Genomic DNA, 20163 nt, shown 5'->3' with positions numbered 1-20163 from the left:
GTTGAAAACCAGAATTTATTCTTCTATGTTAAGTCTTCTGCTCATGGAACTACTTCTTTTTGAAATTTTGAATAAAATCACTAAAACTGTTCTGTGTGTCACATGGTGTATGCTGCTGCACTGCTAGTTCTAAGTTGAGGCTGTTTTTTAGTATTCTTGAAGTTCTTTTATTTTCTCTACTAGCTATTTTGTCATAGATTGTCAGAAAAAAAGAATGTACTTTTTTTCCCCCAATATGCATTATCAGATGTGTTCTCTGCTCTGTATTACTACATAGGCAGTTATTTGTTTTCCAGAGATGCTTCTCTTTTTTTTTGATTGCCTTTTTGTTAAGCCTTTCACTCCAACAGTGCAGGCTATATGTGTATTTTATCTGTTAGAACCTGAAATCAGTGTTGTGCAGCTGTGCTCATGGTGTTACACACAGTCAGACTTTAACCAAACAGTGTTACATGGCTGTTTCCACCTGCAGCAGAAAGAACTGTGTTCTTTTTAAAATGCTGAAGGTTATGTTTGACCATGCTGTTTATGCCTCTGGCAAATTACACAATTACATTCATCACAAGTTATAAGTTATGGCTACTTGGCTTTTCAGTAATACGGGAAGATATTCAAGGTGGTTTGTTTGTTTTAAACATTAATGTAGTTAACAGTGATTTGTTTAGGCTTTCGTTATTTTCCTTCCCGATCCAGAAAGGGATTTCTCTCTCCTCAAACCCCAAAGGACAACTTAGTGCATTTAAGACATTTCAAATGTGTTCTGTCTTGGCTTTCTAATATGCGCATAGTTTTTACACAAGTTTTTTTGAAATGGTGTGAAAATCAAGGATTTATTTGTATTTTTAGCATACAGTTCTTATTTCAATGCTCGCATGGAGTAATATCTTGGTTGCATGATTAGTTCCAGAAGGTGCATGTACTTTATGTGCTAAGTAAGGTATTGCTGAATAAAAATACTTATCCCAAACAGCGTGTGTGGATAGGTCATATTTGTCCTGTATTTTGCAACAGCATCAAATAGTGGTTTTAATACTACTGAAGCTACTAGCATCAAATATTAGCTTATCTCATTCCACTGGCTTGTTTTTCTTTTGAAATATTTTTATGCCTGTGATTTCATTACTATCTGCTTGTATTCCAGAATTTTATTTTTAAGAGGAAGAATAAACCTTATCATTAAAATAGAAGCAGCAGAAGCTCTGCAGTTACTAAATGTGTAAGATTTTTAAAAACTAAGAAAAAAATCTACAAGGGCTTTAAAATTTTGGAGTTGTTTTCCCTTTCTGGCAAAATAGCCTCCTTTTTTAGTACTTGACTCTCACCAAAAATTTTGTTTTCTCCTCTCATTACTATTGATATTTTATGAGAGTGATAGTATTTGTGGTGATGAGCTCTTATGATTTCATCACAGGTGTTGTGATATTTCATTATTTTTACTCTTAAAATGTATGATTCCTGAAGCCTGATAATTGCTTGAGAATCTAATATTTTTCAAGAATGTGTATATGTTTAATTGTTTTCAGGCATTCAAAAAACAAGGGACAAATCTCATCCTTTTTATTAATTTGAAATTGCTTATTAAAAGCAGATAAAAGAAATCTTTTGAGGACCTGGGGTATATTTCAGCTTTTGTGGTTGTAGTTGTATCACATTTAAGAGTAGATTCAGTAACAAGGCTGTTTGTTAATTGTGTTCATTTTGGTGGTGTGTAGGGACAAATTAGAGCATAATCCATAAAATGTACTGTCTAGTTAGATGAGGCAGATGATAAAATTGGGAAAAGGTCATCGTGAAGTGAACAGTTTAAGGATCTTAACTGCTAATAGTGCCATAACTGTAGGTTTTGGGTATGGTGACAAAAAAAAATCAAGGAGGGGGAGGTGTACTAAATGGAAGAAGATACAGAAGTCAGAAGAACAGCAGAGCAGGTATTGAATGGCTCTATAATGAAGAGATTGGGGAGAAGATGACAAGTCACTAACCTTGGTTAGGCAGGCAGCAAAAAGTGTTGTCGGGATGTGTCTTCAGCTGTTTTTTCATATCTTCTTTCTCTACTGGGACTGGCTGATTTTTCTCTTCCGTTTTTCTTGACAGTTAATGGAGGCAGGGAATTTAAGATGCATCAGTGTTTGCATATTATGTATGGGTTTGGATGATGTTAGTCTCCCTAGACTGCCTGTGCTCAGAGGGATATCCGGGTGGCAAGTGGTGTTTTAACATTGAGTATCTTCTTATTGTCACTGCCTTCTTCGAATCCTTATTTGTATGAGTGACAAACTAGCTCCACCCTTTGCCTTCTAACTGGCATTTCAGTTCTGTTGCTTTTTTTGATCTAACCATGTTCATTCTACTTCTGTTTACTCCCTGTGGCACTCTTCCTCTAACTGCAGTTCAGTGCTACCATGCTTGATATTCCTTGGCCAGCTGACAGCTCACTTATCTAATGCACGTGGAGCCTAACGGTTTCATAGACAGGTACTACTTCTTGTCCTGGGCTTCTGGTCAGTAGGGTTTTTTTTCCCAACCTCTATAATGAACTTTACCCTGCATGTAGATGAACAGAAGTAATGGCTTCACAGAGGGGTATGAACTCTTCCTGTTTAAATTGCTAACGTACAAGTCTGACTAATGTTAACGTATTTAGTCATTTGTTTGTTGGCTGTTCTAGCAGAAATGTTAGTCAAGCATTCATATAGATCATGGATGGAATTTTTGTTTGTGAATAAATGAAATACCACCAGTTCTACGGGCAAATCTGAGTACTTTGTCCTCAGACTTGCTGTCAGTATTTTTCTGAAAAAGCACAAGCAATCCTTAGCTGCCAAAATTACAGTTTTGGATAAATGTATGCTGTTTAGAAACATTTACTTTAAAGTTAAAAAGTATTTTTTCCATTTGTGTGGTGTATGTTCAGCTATATAGCCCAATACTTCATTCTTTACTTAACAGTAATTCATTTAAAGAACAACCTATGATAGCAGACTCAGCTGAAGGCAGGCATTTTAGCCAAAAATTCTGCTACTGTTAATATTTGAGCAGTTTGTAACGCACGTAAATATTTATCACCTTCTACAAAAACTTAAAACTGAATCAATCTGTGTTCCCTGAACTGTAGAATGTGAAATGACGAGAGCACTTTTATCAATCAGCATGGTTAGAATTTCAACACAGGAGCTTTCTGCATTATGTATTAAGTGATCTTGTTTGTCTTGATTAATTTTTCTACTGCATATTTACATGGTTACTGGAAAACAGAGGGAGGGGGAGAGAGAGAGATGCATGTAATCGTTTTTGTAATTTTTTTCAGGTATTTTTAGCAGCAATGATGTAGCAGTATCATTTCCAAATGCAGTATCTGGCTCAGGATCTAGCACTCCCGTTTCCAGTTCTCATTTACCTCAGCAGGCTTCAGGGCACTTGCAGCAAGTGGGAGCTCTATCACCTTCAACTGCGCCTTCTGTAACTACTGTTTTTGCTGCAACTCAGGTAAACTATCACAAGAGTTTAAGATAGCAAACCATGTTATTGACCTGCTTATTTTCAGTATTAAAAGAAAACATAATTTGTTTGGAAAATAGGTTAATAAACATTGTATTTGTTGTGAAAACGTTATAGGGACTAGGAATTCCCCGTGATATTACATAGTCTCATCTTTGTAGAGCACATAGATTTTTTAGAAAATAGTCCGAGGAAGTGTTTAGTAATAATGACTATATTATGACTAGTAGCAAAAATTTTGTTTAAAAGTCGTCAGTGCTCTAACCAGTGTCTTTTATCAGAAAAATATTTTAAGAAAGGATTTAAAAGAGGAAAATATGTAAAGTTTTCCATGTTTTATGCAAAATTGATGGTATCAGTTAAAGAAAAGAGGGTTTGTTTGGAGTATTTGGCAAATGGATAACTAAGGCTAGCCCTGCCAAAGAGGTGGCCTTGATAACAAATGAATGTTGATATATATGTTATAGTTTTGTATTTGAAAGGTCATGCAAATGAAGTTATGTAGTTCATGTTTGATGATGAAGGAGTAAGGGAAACACAGGAGAAGTGCAGAACGGTGGCATAGTAGAAGTAATGAACCAGAAAAAATATCTTTATGATAGTATTTTATATGAATTTAGGTTGAACAAGATCACATTTATCAAGACAAGGGAGTACAAAGTTATAGTTCGAGAAAGCCACCAAGATTAGTGTACAAATATGACGGAATACTACACAGGACATGATGATTTTTATATTTCTTGATTCTTGTATTTTTCATTTTGTGATGCGAATCTCTCTTACAATGAATGTTTAAAATAAATATCTTCTTGCGTGCATACAAGCAATCAACTTTTAATTCAAAGAGACTACAGTGATTTAAGATAGTGGATATAAACATGAAGAATTAAAATCAAGGTTAATGTGTGTGTATGAAGATGAGTATAGTACATGTGTAGCAGCAATACTGTGTGAAGACCAACACAGCATACATTTCAATGTCAAATAACAAGTTGTTGTTTTAGGTGGCAGTTCATATTTTTAGATAATTCTTCTGACCTGATTTCCTAAAGATATAAGGTGGTTTCACCCAAAATTGGGTGATATCTCTTCTGCACAAATTGATAGAAACTACTTTAAAGAAATGAACTAAAAATATTGACAAAGTATTGGCAAGTTCTCTCTTTTTTTTTTTTTTTTTTTCATTTCCAAAGATTATTACACACCGTAACTCACTGAAGACTCTTCAACTGAACAGTCTGGAGATAAGGGGAAGGGTTGTGTCATAGTTTAGTAGCAGATGAAAAGATTTTAAAAACCCCAAATAAGATGATGCTCAGTTTCCACAGTAGAGAGGTTTGCCATCAGAGCCTTGGAAAGACTTGGCCTTTTGTGCAGCTCAACTCATAAATGATCTGAGGAAAGGAGGAACAGATGCCAAGTTTGCTGATTATGCTGGGTTATGCAATGAGCTATTATGAAGATCAGCTGTCACAAACTGCTTAAAGACCTCACCAGCCTGTGTTGACAAGGTGGTAACAGGGCAAATAAAGTCCATGTTAAGGGGAGAGGACAGTTTCTATTCAAAACAGATATGGTACATGCCACAAGAGGTACAAGAAGAGCCATGGCAGTGAACAATGGCAAAGGACATCTTTATAAGGAGTGAGTAAATAGTGAAGGACTCTTGGCCTGAAAAAGAGACACTAAGATGGAATAAGACAAAAGGACTGTAAAATCAGTTGACATGGAAAAGTTAAATAAGGAAGAGTGGTGCACCATCACTTCTATTTGTTAACCTCTGTCAGAGGATAAACATCAAAAAGCGGCGGGACAAAACACATATTTAGCAGTCAGGAACAGAAATACCATAGTATTTTTTTAGCTCTTGTTGTCACAAAGAGAGAAGTATACCCTCTCTTACTGTTTAGCTGAACCAGAGAGCCCTCCATAGGTTAAGTGCTTGAAATTCCTGACCTTTCTTTAGCTTTGTTGTCTGGGAGTTGCCTTGGGGGCTTTTTTTCCCCTCCCCAAAGAAGCAAAGGAGTTATGTATCTTACCTCACTAGCAGACTTGTTTTCAAGTGGTCACAGATTTACTTCTTAGGATCTTAGTCACAGGTACTATCATGAAAGAGTCTTTTGGTTCTGAACCGTACAGAGAAATTCAAATGGTGAGAATTTTTGGTTGACAAATTTAAAGGTGAGCTCATGGCTTTGAACAGAGAATTAACAAAGTCCCCCACAGCTTCAGTGAGTCTCTTTTAGTGCATAAGGTCCTTACTAGTCTGAAGAGATTCAGTCAAGAGAGCCTAGTTTACCGTGTAGTTGTTCTCCAATTGAAGCAAAGCTTTTTTTTTTTTTTGGTTTGGTTTGGTTTGGTTTTGTTTTTGTTTTTTTGTTGTTGTTCCTCTTCTCCCCCCCCTCCCACCACACTACTACCCTCCCCCCCTACCCCCCCACCCCAGTTTTAGCATAAATGACTGATTATATGTCAAGGGTTAAAGTTTACCTACTTAGTTCTGCAAAGTTACATCAGAATGCAGTGTCTTCTTACTGGGCTCTTGTGGATGTAGTCTCCTCTTCACCATGGAAGTCTTCAAAGAAGAGTGTGCTAATATATTTTTTGTGCACTATTCTGATAAAAAGAAAACCATTACCCTAGGTTTTAAGCTAAACTGTGGTTGTACCTCTATAGCAGATAAAAAGCAGTAGTTAAAAAATTAGGTTTTACCTAAACTACTATTACTTAAGAGAGCAAGTATGACCAAACCTTGGCCTCTCAGTTATCTGGTCAGGATGGCAGATGTGTAATTGGAATGGTACTAAAAATTGGAATAGCCTCAGAGATCTGCTGTTAAGATGTATCCTGTAAGATTTCAGCTGTTTTCCTCGATCTCTATTGGGTGTTTGTAATTATGATTTTAGGGACATCATAAATTTGTCTATTTTTGATGCTTTTTTTTTTTTTTTGCATTTTTTAAAAGAGTTTTAAGAAATTCCAGAGAGAAGGTCTTGGGAAAAAAAAATGTTTCCATAGAATTAGTCTCAGAATTACCTGATATATTTTGATTAGGATGGTATGATAGTCTAACAGAAAATTTTGTTCATAGTATTAAAAAAACTTGCAAGCAATTGAAAGCAACTGCCCTAAATTAGGTAATAATATTATTAAATAATATTACTATTAAATTTAATACTACTCAAAGTAACAAAATCTCTTTTGTTATTTTTAGTAACTTATGCCCAGGTAAAACTTCAGCGATTTGAATTTCAAAGTGCTGCTTTTTCCATCAACAATTAAACAACACTGATTTTAAAACTCAGAAAATCTCACAACTTGAAAATTCTGGATTTTGATTTTTTCATTCTATTAATCAGTATGATAGTTCCCATACTGTAGGTTTTGTTTGTTTGGTTTTACGATAAAAATACAGTATGGGCCTTGTTACAATCCCCTATTCTGTCCCATTTTCTCTCATGCCACTCATAATTTTTATTCCAATCCAAAAAATCCAGAAAGCATTATTAACTTGTGTTTTGTGCTGTGCCATAACTGAATTCAAGTGCTGGCGTTCTTCACCAGGTGGGAATCATTGGACTAGTAAAAATGCCACTTGCTGGAAATGCAGATTTTTTGCATCCTGTTCTTTTTTATATGTCTTGGGCATAGCCTCACATAAGTTACACTGCTTAATTCAAGTGAGGCTTTATTACCATAACAGTGCATTTAATAATTGCAATAATGTGGGGAAAAAAGGAATACAGGAGAGAAGGGAAACAGTTTAGTCCACACAAATATTTGCTCCTGTTTTTCCATGAATTGATCCTCTTGACATGTTTGTGGATACTGCCTGGTTTGGATGTAACAGCAAACTACTGTATCCCAAACTTGTGTCTTGTTAAGTGTATGCTTAACTTCTACATGATTATGTAAACTTTATATGTGTCCTCTGTTTAAAAAAAACCCTCACTTTCTTGCATTTGGAATTTGAGTATAATCTGAATTTCTCCCTTTTAAGCCAGCTCACAAGTTGCTCCACTCTTAAGGTCCTACGCTCCGTTTTTATCTCAAAGATTTCCTTGTGTTTCATAATTATAGGAAAAATATCTGTCAGCCTCTTACACTGTTCTGTAACAGTTTGCTGTATTGCTCTTTCTAATAAGTTAATTCTTAGTGATTAACATACGTTCATAGAAAAAGCAGTGACCTGGGAGCCTCAGTGTCTTCTGGCGTTGCACAGCAAGATTTGGTTTTATTTGTCAGGAAATGATTGTTAAATGGAAAAATTATTTTTTTCCCCCCAAATTTTTGCTTAGTAGATTTAGTATTATATATTTGAATGTTTGCTATTTTGGTAGGGATTGAGATTGAAATGGGTTGAGATTTCTGTTCTTTTTGATGACTTAAATGAGTGAAATTGCCCTAGTGGTGCTCTGTGGTTGATTGTTTCTGGGATCTCCATGTTCTGAAGGCAGGATCAAACTGCAGGATTGGAAGTAAAGGTTTTGACTTTCTTCAGTCATTGATTATTAAAGCCATTTAGTGTCTTTATTGCTTTTAAGAAAAAATGCATTTAAGTATTTTGTCATCTCATTTCAGTAGTATTTTTAGTGGGAGTGGAAATGGCATGTAGTAGTTTGCTTAAAATATACAACCTTAAAAAATTTGTAGCTCATCAAGTTTTTGAGTTTGCTATCATATGGTTCAGCAAGGTATGATCTTTATAGTAATCTCAGCTTATTCATAAATGTTCAGGATTTATTCTTTTGACAATTCAATATAAAATTTTACTTTGTAGATTAATTTCTTCATTCTTCTGCATTATGGTGTCTCTGCTCTTAGTGACTGTAATAAGCACATCTCTGAGGCATTTTCAAGCAATGTTGCACACGCTTGCCATAACTTCTTCTACAGATACAATCCAAAAGATTTTCTCTTTCTGATGTTTTTGTTTGTTTGTTTGTTTTTGTTTTGGGTTTTGTTTTGTTTTTGTGGGGTTTTTTTGCTGCTGCTGGATTATTATTTTTTTTTCTCCTCTGCAGCTTCTATTTTATTTTCTGCCCAAATTCCCAACCCTTACTTTATGCACTGTGCTTCCTTTGCCACAGAGGCAGATAATGAAGAAGGAAAAGGACAAGAAGTGTCTTTAACAGCAGTTCTTGTAGCTTGCACAGAAATAGGGAAACTGAAGAAATACTTATAGTTTCTGTTTGTTATTCGTCTGCATGCAGGATTTATTTGTGATGGCATGATAGGTCCACTTTAGGTAGCTACTGGACTACTGCCTCCAAGGTGGAGACGTGATAATTGGGAAGGTAGGTGTTGCTGCTCAGTTGCAATTCTGAGTGAAATAAGTTTCTTTTTATCACTTCCATTGTCCCCTCTTGAAGTTCCTTTGGCTTTACTCCCCTTAGGAGCAGTAGAAAAACAGCAGGGTTTTCTTTAGCATTCATGTAGTGGTGGTTATCCTTCTTTGTCTAAACCCGCTTTTAGAGGGAGATGAGGCTTACTTTTTTCTAGTAGATTTGGAGTTATTTGTTAGCAACAGAGGAATGTGAAAGTTCAGGAATCTGGAGATTTTTTTCAGGTTCTGAATGTAGGGCACATGATGTTTCAGATGCATCTGTCCTGTGGTTTATATTTTCTCACTTTCTGAATTAGTGTAGTCCCTAATTTTGGATCTCTGTAGTCCCCTGCTCTTTCTCCCCATCGCTAGTCTACACTATTTTTGGCTTCCTGTTCTAGTGAGTTTTTTTTCTTGTCATAGTTTAAGTCTGCTCATCAGTTTGAATGTTATCAAGGGACTTTCTTGTCCTTTTTATTTTATATTCTGGCACTCATGGGAAAATAAATGAAAATACAGGAAATAGGAACTCTATTCTTAGTTCTTGTCCTTATCAGCAGAGAAGATAGGAGCAGTTTTGGAGATAGGAGACTATTCTTATTTATACTTCCCACAACAGGGGTGGAATTATGAAGGAACTCAAGAGTATGCCTTAAACAAGTACGCTTTGTTTCTTTGCTGAAAATTAAAGTTGAGAGGAGTTTTTGCAAGTCTTCAAGAGAGGGGTTTGGGCATTTTCATAGGACAGTAAAATGCATCTTCCTGATTGATATTTCTTCCAGGTTTACAGTTGTAGCCTCAAATTATGGATCCCACATTCTCAAATTCAGTATGGCCAAGGAAGGTACTCTTGCCCACTTCTGTTTCCCAATCTTGAAACATGCTCTGTTTCCTGCTGGTTTGGTGTTTGTGGTGGTTTTTTGTTGTTGTTTTGTTTTTTAATATTCTGCTCAAAGTATACATGAGGAAGGAAGGAAAGTTTCAGCTTAAGCATCTTAATTTTGCTAGAGCTGGGAAGGCTGCAGAGTTTTAAAGGAAGTTTCTGGGCCATCCTCCCTGTGGATACATTAGAAGATGGTGGGTCTAACAGCTGTTAATGTTTAATGAACTTTTCTTTGGGGAGTGGAATGAATACACGAAACAAGACAAGTTGCCCTCAGTTCTAGGACTTTGGAATGTGACAGATGTGACAATCTCAGACCGTAGTAACTTGCATAAGATGGTTGGCTGCTTAAGTGAGTTTCCTGCTTCACTCATGAAAATGCACATCACAACCATGTGTAAGTTAAGAGTTAGTGTAGGGTTTGCAATACTAAGGAACTTATCCTATTTATATTAAATTGCATTAGACATATAATCAGAGATGATTTCCAGAACTTAGGAAGAATTTACTCTAATTTTACAATTTTTTTAAGCCACTTTCTGAAGTCTGTTTCGTAATACAGAAATCAATGAGATACTGAATGCCATAAGAGCTCTTAGGTAGTCCAGAGTGCAGATAGTATACATGTCTACTGCAAATCTGCAAAGCCAGTAACAGATGAGTGCCTTGTGGTGAAACCTCTCACCCCTTAGCAATTAGTCATTAAGGTAAAGCATGGACAGCGATTGTGGCTGTATATTAATATATTGTTAAGTTTCTCCAAATAAGTTCTGTTAGTTCATTTTTTAATTTCAGTTTATACATTGTCATACAATATGTGGTGGTGGTGTGAGGTTTTTTTTGGTTGGTTGGTTGGTTGGTTGGTTTTTTTAAATGCAAAACAGTACCCAGTTTTACCAATTTGTGGTCAGTTTGGGTGAATTTTCTGCGTTTTTCTTTTTAAAGATGATGTGTTGGAGCTTTAATATGAGTGAAAATTAAAAAGAGAATAATAAAACATCTGGAGCTAATGATGTTGCACAGTTTAAGCAGCATGCTTCCAGAGAAAGGAAATTGTGCCCTTACAGTGGTACTAGAGTTCTCTAATCAATAGAAATGGTGGATACATGAAAACCAGTTAACATATTTTGTGCTACTATCAAAACACCTTGATGATAAGGTCTCTTGAAAGAAGTCCCTGCTCACCGGGTCAAAGGTAAAATATGAACATGGATCACAGACTGCTTGGATGCTGAAATGGTCTCGGTTCTCTGTATCTCATAACTTCAAAAAAAAAAAAAACACACAAAAGAAAAACTCAACACAATCAGAACAAAAGAAATCGTTCTTAATAGAATATGTTGCTCATCTTTGGGACTCACTGCCACAGGAAATTGCCAGTGCTGGAGTTCTAGAAAGTGTGCTGAATACATCCCCACAATATGTTGTAGACAGAGAGGTTTGATATTGTGGTGTAGGGTGTCAGTGCTAAACAGTGACTTTTTTCTTCCAAAATATTTGTGTCACAGCTACTTAAATCTGAGTCTTGCAAAATTAAAAATGTGAAAGAACTGTGCTAGTAAAGGTTTTTCTTTCAGAATTTTCTTTTTTCTCACTTAAAAGAGGTTTTAATTCCTTGTTACTTCTAGGAAAACTGGTGAAAATCTAATTTTCTTTTCATGCAATCTGACTGAGGATTTTTGGGGTGGGGGTGGACGAGAGTGGCAAGGAGCAAGAATTTACAGCCAGAGGGAAAATTCCTTCCAACATGTGACTCAAGTAGAGGAACAAAGGAATCATAGTTGCAAGTAATCTAGTATTTAACCCAGTGAAAATCTTTACTTTTGTGTTTTCCTCTTGCTTCAGTAAGATTGTCTTCGCTTAAACTTACGCAATATAGAGGAAGTCTGAAAGGCAGTTGCATGATTTTGCACAGGCTACATGCTGAGACAACTGCATCAATGTTTCGGGCTAGCAATAAATGTTTTCTGCCTTCAAGCTGAAGCTTATTTAGCTTGGCTTATCTGGTGCTGCTGTAGCAACCATCAGTCTCCAGGCAACTGAGGCACATTGACCTCTTCGTTGAACTAAGTGTAGCACTACTTCAATTTAGCTGCCTGAGACAATAGTAATGGTGTTGAATGTGAAAAATGTGAAATTTTCTAGTTTGTATACAATGGAAATAATAAAAGTATTTAGGTGGAACTGAATGTGTAGGTCTGACTTGGAAAAGATTTCAAGTTTACACGGTGTGTGCTTTGTTACAAGCTGCAAAGTTGGTTGCTGAGTCAGTGTCCTTACAGGCCTTGTATAAATGTTGAGAATCTTGCAAGCATTTTTACACAGCAGCAGTTCTGCTACTGTATGTGTTTCATCGCTTAAATAGCAAAGACTGTTGAGGTTTATTTAGATACTTAAAATGTCAATGTGTGTGAACAAGTAGCTGATTCTTTATTATTAATCTTCCTGAAATACAGGTAATTTTGCAAGTAGTTACTTTTCTCTCAGATCCGTTATTTGCCATATTACAAGTGTCTGGCTTTCTTTGGGATACTCATATGAAGAAAATAGATTACTGTATGAGTATATTGAGCTTTTTCCTAGTAAAGCCGGTTTCTCAGCTAGTCAGTATGAGAGTGAAATTGAGATTCCTCATGTATAGGTTAAGGTTCTTAAGAAAAACAGATTCTCGGGCAAGGTACTGCTTCCATTGTCCATGTAGAGCACATACAGGTTAAGTGCTATGAAGACAAAGGTAGATGGAAAGGATAGAGGAACAAACTTGAGGTAAAAGGGATTTGTGTTGAAATGATAGCTGTGTTTTCAGTTGGGTCTATGGGGGAGCTGGAGGAATCCCAGGGTCTTATCTCTGTAAAGCCTCCTTTGAAAAAAAAAAACACCACCAAAGCCCACAACAAAACAAACAAACAAAAAAGCCTAGGCAACAAAACCAACCCATCAAAAAAACCCTCTTAATGAAGTAGCATTCTAGTTAGTTTTTGTACAAGTCTCTTTTATGTCTGCTATATAACTAAACAGATTTTAGCTGTTAAAATTTTATATAATATTCAGCTTATTTAACATGGAGGAGAGGAGTAAACTGGTAGTACAGTTGAAGTTATAGTGTTTTCACATTACTGGAAAATAGGCCTTCTATCCATGTGGTTTTTAATGACTTGATGTGCCCTTGTTGTACACTGGGCAGAGGTATAAATTAGTTTCTGTAGGTGTGCCATTAATTTTTCATTTTGCCTTTCAAATCCCACTGTGTTTCCCAGTTGCATTCATTCATGCCTTTCTTGGAAAATATTTGAGTGCTGCTATTTGAAGGTTAGATGGTTTCATTTAATTGAAAGATTTATTTGTACATTTAATCAAAGCAATTGACTCTCAAAGACAAGTATTTGATTGTTCATAGGAGAGAGTCTTCATTACAACTAGAAGTCAAAGTTGTATTTTTGCTAGTAACAGAAAAAGTACTAATAGTGTGAATATTGTATCCATACAGTGATTTAACATGTCATGTGTACAGTTCTCCTGACAGATCTAAATTATAATAATTTGTACATTTGTAATTAATGCTCTTTTTCTTTTTGAATGAAAACTTGGTTTTCTAGGACCTCAGACTCTTTTTTCTGACTTAATTGTAACTTTTCCAGCCTCCTAATTAAACTTTTAAACAGTTAACTCTTTTATTTCAGCCAGGTAGGGAAAATATTTATTGTGTAATTGGACCTTGATTATTTGTTTCAAGAAAAAACCCAGACTTTAAGGGCTTCAGAGTGCTTGGATGGTAAGGATGACAGTATGGGAGGGTTATCTTTTTAATCTCAGTATTGCTTTTGTAGAATGAATGACTAAAACATTGCAGTGGCTGTTGGGGGTTGATTCACATTGATGATGTGTGATAGCAGGTGAGGTGAGGTTAGCTGTAAACATTTGCTTTGTGCTTTCAGTCGTCAGTAGTTCCCATAGTTTGTTTTAGTCAGTTCGTCAACATAGTTTGCTTGAAAATGAATTGTTAATTATGTTCAACTTATAATTTATGACAGCCAAAATGTGTATTAATAAGATGTAAATGAAAGTATGAGTTTTAATTAAAATCTGTAAATAGTAATTATCGTGCTGCAGATTAATATTGTTTTGTGTTGTGCTAGTTGTTTTGAAAAGATGATAATTTTTGGAAGAAATGTGGAAACAGTGCTTGGTTAAGGATCTTCTGAGTTGTCCTCCAGTCTGTCTGTATTTCTTGGCATATAGGGGATTAAACAGGAATTTGGATTTTTTTTTTTCATTAGAAACAAAGTCTAGATAAGATTTCTAAGCAAATTCATATTTGTGGTGAAAATTTTCAAGAGTTGTGTTGCAGCAAGTGATAAGTGAGTTGTTGTTGTTGTTGTGGCAGAACTTCCTCTTGGGTTTCTTAAAGAAGATGCTTTGCTGTGCTGCAGTTAGGTGTGGTCTGATCACCCCTCTGTGGGTGTGCACTGCCACCTCAGATGAACAGCCGACAGTTCAGAGAAGGCAAGTGATGATGTGTGTCAGTGGTTCCCTCAACATCCCCTAAATGAAGTTAAAGGTGGTACCATAAGTACTGAAAGTAAAAGTAAGCAATAGCATATTCCTCCTATTGCCTTCAATACTCAAGCAAAGGCCTGAAGAATTCTAGGGATAAAAATAATATTTCTTCACTCGTCCAAGTTAAGCTAGGAAGCATAAGACCAGGCTGCTTTTGCTGCTATCAGTTGACAGGCAGCTCTTTTCACTTCTCAAGAAAAGCATTTAATTTATATATATGCATATTATCAATTTTTTATTATAATTATGTGCCTAGCATTAATATGTGTTCATATCTAAGCTCATTTAATTGCAGTGCAGGTTTTAATTAATTAATACATTGTTCAGATAAACGTTGCTTGTCATAAGACCGAAATACACGAGCTTAAGATGACTTCTAGATGAAGTAAGCTGATGTTAGTACTTGGTCTAGAGCTTGAACTTCCTTTCATGTTTCATGAAGCCCGACAACTGCAGGGAAAGCCTTAGTAACATCTTCTCAGAAGTGCAGCAGAAAAGCTTGCAGAAAATGTAGCTTTTAACTTCATCTGCATCAAAATCTTTTATATTGCTTTCAGTAGTAGTTGGCCATAACTAGTTGTGGTATCTAATGCCTTTTATTCTTAACTTTGTGTTAATAAGAACGTGGGGGAGTTTTGTGCTTTTGTATCCCAGCATCGTGCTGAGATGAAGAACCTGGTATGATTGGTTAATGGTATGACCCCAACCACAGGAACAATGATATGTTTTTATTTTAAACAAGAAATAAAATTAACCTTTGAAATTATTTCTGACAAACAGATATTGGCGGAAATAGGTAATTAGGTGATCTGTCACTAATTGTAAAGCGTCATGATGATATAACACAAAGCTACAATATCGCAATGACTATTTTTAAAGCAGAGGGGAAAAGGGATGTTGATTGGATATAAACTGATTAAGAAGCTGTCTTGGAATTGGTTGTTCCGGCCATCCTTGTTGTCCTATCGTGAAAGGAGGAGAGTTCAGTAATGGTTTAACTACAATTAAATCCCTCCCCTTTCTTTATGGAAACTCAACTGTAGGCATTTCAGCATTAGCCTAAACAATGGTTTTGAATATGTTAAGCCCCTAACAATTAGGGAGCAGTTTGGGGCATTGAATAATGTGGAATGATGCAATTGAACCTGACAGCTTCAACAGTCAGCCTACTCATGGGACCCAAAAGTTGTTCACACTTGGTTTCATCTCTCATCACACGCTGAGTATTAAAACCTTACTGGTGTGGAGCTGAGACAGAAATGAGGCCTGTTATCAGAAAATATTTCATAGCATAAAACTTGAAAGGAACAGGGGAAAAGGCATGTTCAAGGGGTCTCAAAGTTTGAGACCCAATCTAGTTGCATACAGCTTAATATTGCCTAATTTTTCTCCCCTTAGTTTTTTTTCTGACTAAAGAACACAGAACTTTTGAAATGAAGAGACTACTTTTCCTGGGAATTTTAGTTAAATATTCAGGTACTTGGGAAACTTTGTAGTTATACTGTTGGAGTAAAATATGATTTTGGAGTCATGCAAACAAATGTAGAACTATTTAAAATATTTTGGATTATATATTTAGTTAACTTGCAAGTCTTGTTCGGTAATTAGAAGAATATACTTGTACTTTCTCTATTGCTGTAGAGGAAGTAGTTTTAAGCATCAATCAAATATCAATCATTTATTCTTATTGCACATGCACATTCTGTGAATTACAATGCATCGTCCTTCTGTGCTGCTCTGCTGCTTATGGCTTTACTGATTTATTGAACATGCCATAAAGGAAAGCACTGTGTTACATACCTCTAGATGGGCTTAAATCCTTCTGCTAAAATATTTTCAGGAAAATTTGCTGCCTTTTCAAAATAAATATTTAGCAGTCTCATTTTTTCATTACTTTATACATTTTTATCACGTATTGTGTTGAGTGTTTAAATACTATCAGTTGAAATAAAGAATAATACGGCTTTAAAAGTTTTGCATTTTAGAACGTTTCAGTCCTGTGACCTTAATATGTATTGACAGGATGATTGCGCATTTTTAATAAATGCTTGCTACAGCTTGTTTCGACTGTGAGTGAAAGATGAAGCTCCTATTTCACCTTTAAATAATGTAGAACTCCTTTACCTCCTCTACTTCCCTGTCAGATGAAGTTGTCATATACAGAAAAAAGCTTTGCAAATCATTATTCTTGTCATTTTACATTGCCGTTTTGAAAAAGTATTTTCAAAGTTTTTAATTTGCCTCTAGCTTGCTAGAACAATTTTATTGTCTCTTTCCTTTTGAGAGTTGCATAGGATGCAGGATGGCACTAGAACTTTGGTAGTTCCAACTTGTTGTAGGACACCTTTAATATTAAGTGAAAACAGGGGTTAAGTCTGGGGTGAAACCACCACTTGTGAAAAAACTCAAGTTCTTGAATATTGTTTAAATCCTGCTAAGTCTTTTGATCTGTCAACCCACTTAGCAAACATTGTTTAATTCCTTTGATGTCTTTTGTTTTGTGATGTGATGATTACTCAACAAACTTTAGCAACTCCATTCAAGATACTTAGATATTTTCAGAAAGTTCTTAAGGCTATTTGTGCATGTTTCAGTCAAATTAACACATATTCTCATTACTGATTATAGCTACCCTGCCATCATAAACTAAAATATAGTTGCTATTGCACATTTAAGCAGCTTTGCAGTGAATTACATGGACTGAGAGTAGGTATGCATCTTCTGTGCAAAATGTGAGCAGTACACTTACTAGAATTAAAAGAAATCTTTTAGAGAAATATTCTAAAACTGAACAGAAATAAGACGTGATGTTTGGAGTTAAAAAAAAAGCACAAACTGTATTAGTAGAATTCATAGCCTCAGCCAATCTATTTAAACTAAGTATGGGTAGACTTTTATTTTGCTAGTCTGACCTTTCAGATATGGTTGAATGGTAATACTGGTTGAATCTCTTAATATTTCAATCTGTAAGGTTTCTTCAGTGAAAGGTTTTGGCAAAAAACTATGTTGTTCTTAAAGTTTGTTTGGTTTTGAGGGGAAAGCAGCTGAAGGTTGGTAGTGAACAGTGATAGTTGAGTTGGAATTGCACTATAGGCATTTGATAAGGAAAATAGCAGGAGCTGTGCGGTATTGCTGCCTATGTCAGTCAGTGTCACAGTACTAATACATATTGTATTTCTGGGAGCTCTTGTATATAGGTGGAAATGCCTGCATTGTTTTTAAGACTTAGAAATAATTCTGATTAATTCTACCAAAGATACCCAACCAAACAACCAGAAATAACAGCCAGATGTGAAGTGAGGCTGTGGTTCCATGTCTAGCAATCTTGCACGTACCTATAAACTGAAAAGTGAAAAAACCCCTGATCATTGTAAGCAATTACTTGTGGCTTTTTCTAACTTTGTGACAGTAGAAGAATGTAAGTATCAGGCACAATTTCTCACCAGTATGTAGTAAATAAAGCATCATTGAAAACAGTTGTGTGAATTCATAAAAGTCCATTCATCAAGTTTAATATGTTGGCCGAAAGCCAAAACTTAATGGTAGTGTGTGATTCTTTCCAGATACATAGTTTATACTCTGTAATATTTTGCTGTAATAACCAGTATGTTTCCCCTGTCTCTTGTGTGCAGTTATGCATGTCAAAAATGTCCCACAAATTGAGTTCCTTACTGTTCACCTTCCATTTTTGTTTTTCAAAAAAAGTTTCATGTGTAAACTTTGTACATTTTCTTAGCAGATTAATTTTAAAACCAGTGATCACACAGGTTTGTGTATCTTCGATTCCACCCCCCACCCCCCTTGCAGTTTTTTCTTTGTTCTGAAATAATTTTTTTATCAGGTAGGAAAATGCCTTTTAAATAAGCAGCCATGCCTTTATTTCTTTGATTGATTGTCTCTGCAACTCAGCATTTGACACAAATCTTTTCTTCGAAAGGGGAAAAAGCATCAGCAGCCAAAGAAGAAGGTATTTTTATTGCATTGGATTATGCAAGATTTTGGCCAGCCTCCTTAGCTTCATCTGTTTAAGGGTTCATTTTCGCTTGTTTGGCACAAGTCCCAGCAGAGACCTTCAGAATTGTGGTTAGCAACATGAATGAACACAAACTTTGGGAGCTCTTCAATAAGTAGAGCTGGCCAACTGCCAAAAATACAGTTCCTTATATGGGGTCAGGGCAAAGCTGTGATTCCCCGAGCCCCCTATTGTATAGAAAACATACTTGTAATGGCTGTTTGCGTTCTTTAAAATAAAAACAAAACAAAACAAAAAAACACCAGGCTTCCAAGTCTATCAAAATAGGAAGTAACAAAATAGTGTGCACGTTTTACTAATGACGGAGTCGAGCAAAGGAAATATGGCTCTGTGTAGTTAAACTATAGAGCTGAAAGTTGGACCTTTTGACCTCCACAGCCGGCTTGTGATGTAAGGAACCCAAGCATTTGTGAGACATCTGTTGTCTACCTGCCCTTATTTTGTAAATGGTTTAATAAGATTAAATAATTAGTAGGATAACCACATGGTCGCCATGCTTCTAAGTCCTTGCATTGAGCGCATACTTCAGGATCGCAAGGAAAGCTGCCTGTCCTGCTACACTGTGGTTGTTTTAAAATGCAATTTAGGTATCTTTAATATTTGCCACAGTACTTTTCTTACTAGAAGGATTTTTTTTTAATTGACAGATCTTACCAACTTCAAGTACAACACACTTTAAAACCCGGCATATTTTCAAAGTACTGCAATTTTGTTGCTGTACTCACAAAGGAAAAATATTTTTTTCTTTTAAATACATCGGTTTTAAAAAACATTCAACTTACAGAGATAATAATTGTGCAGTAGGAAGGCTTCTTTAAAATACATCTAGCATTTCTCCCCCTTTTAAAACAAGAATTCACGTTTTAATTGGTTTCTTGCAGGCAAACACCCTACCTGGATCTTCTCTCAGTCTGCCTCCATCCCATATGTACGGCAATAGGCTGAATCCAAATTCAGCCATGGCAGCACTTATAGCTCAGTCTGAAAACAGCCAAGCAGGTAAGCTTCCACTGCCGGTGCAAATGTGCAGCCTCACAGACCTCAGTGTTTTTAAAAAGATTGTTAAATTTTATTTGTGAGCTCTGCTCAGCATTTGGTTATTAAATGTCTGTATGAAGTTGTTCTGTGTTGGAAGTAAATTCTCAGTTGTTCTGTGGAACAGCGCGGGTTTTCTTCCCCCTTTTTTTCCCCTCGGTGTGTGAAATGTAAATGTTTAAGCAGAGCCATCAGCAGGCAGGAATGCACCAGTGTCTCCTGTGACTCCTGTGATTGATGCGCTCAGTTCCCAGCTCTTTGCAACCGGAGTAACACAGCTCTGGGTTTTGTCGTGAATAGTTGAAACCTTTATTTGCATAATTCATGAAATTGCATTACATACAAGTTCGTGTGAAAGAGATCCCGTTAGAGAACTTGTGCAGCATTTAATAATCTTGTGAATATTTACCGGTTGGCATTTGGTACCGTGGGCTCTCCGCTGTGGTTTTAATGAGCCGCTGGCTTTGCTTTGTTTCATTCCCTCCGTAAGGATTTGTTGACATGTCGTAGTAGTCATGCCTGTTTGGGGGAAGGGAATGAGTTTAGCAGTTTACCAAGAATGGATCAGTCATGTCTTTGCCCTCCAAGGGGTCGGAGGTCGCTTGACTCAGAATAGGGGGAGGGCAACCTTGAAGGGGGCAGATAGGGTTATTTTATTGAGAGGCCATAGGGAAAATAACCCTTTTGAGTCCTTCCAAGCAAAACGTTTTCATATATTTAATGAGGCCTTTTTTGTTTGTTTTACTACCTTTTTAGCAAGGGGCTTTCCTATGCTTCTGCTTATAAATAGGAATTAGTGAATTATACGCTTTCATAAAGTTTTCAGTAAAT

At 36.0% G+C, this 20163-nt stretch overlaps 1 protein-coding gene across 8 annotated transcripts in view; it reads left to right on the top strand.

The window, feature by feature from the left end:
• MLLT10 (MLLT10 histone lysine methyltransferase DOT1L cofactor) overlaps positions 1 to 20163 on the top strand; it is a 127495-nt gene that overhangs the window by 89331 nt on the left and 18001 nt on the right. For all 8 annotated transcript variants that reach the window (XM_027887592.1, XM_027887593.1, XM_027887595.1 and 5 more), the window contains 2 exons: positions 3308 to 3486; positions 19179 to 19296. In XM_027887592.1, coding sequence (XP_027743393.1) covers positions 3308 to 3486; positions 19179 to 19296 — 297 coding nt within the window. The remainder of the gene's footprint in view (positions 1 to 3307; positions 3487 to 19178; positions 19297 to 20163) is intronic.

Source organism: Empidonax traillii, unplaced genomic scaffold, assembly GCF_003031625.1.
Source record: "Empidonax traillii isolate 1590-97213 ecotype Southwest subspecies unplaced genomic scaffold, ASM303162v1 scaffold217:size1918799, whole genome shotgun sequence".
NCBI lineage: Eukaryota > Metazoa > Chordata > Aves > Passeriformes > Tyrannidae > Empidonax > Empidonax traillii.
This window is presented reverse-complemented; position numbering and strand designations above follow the sequence as displayed.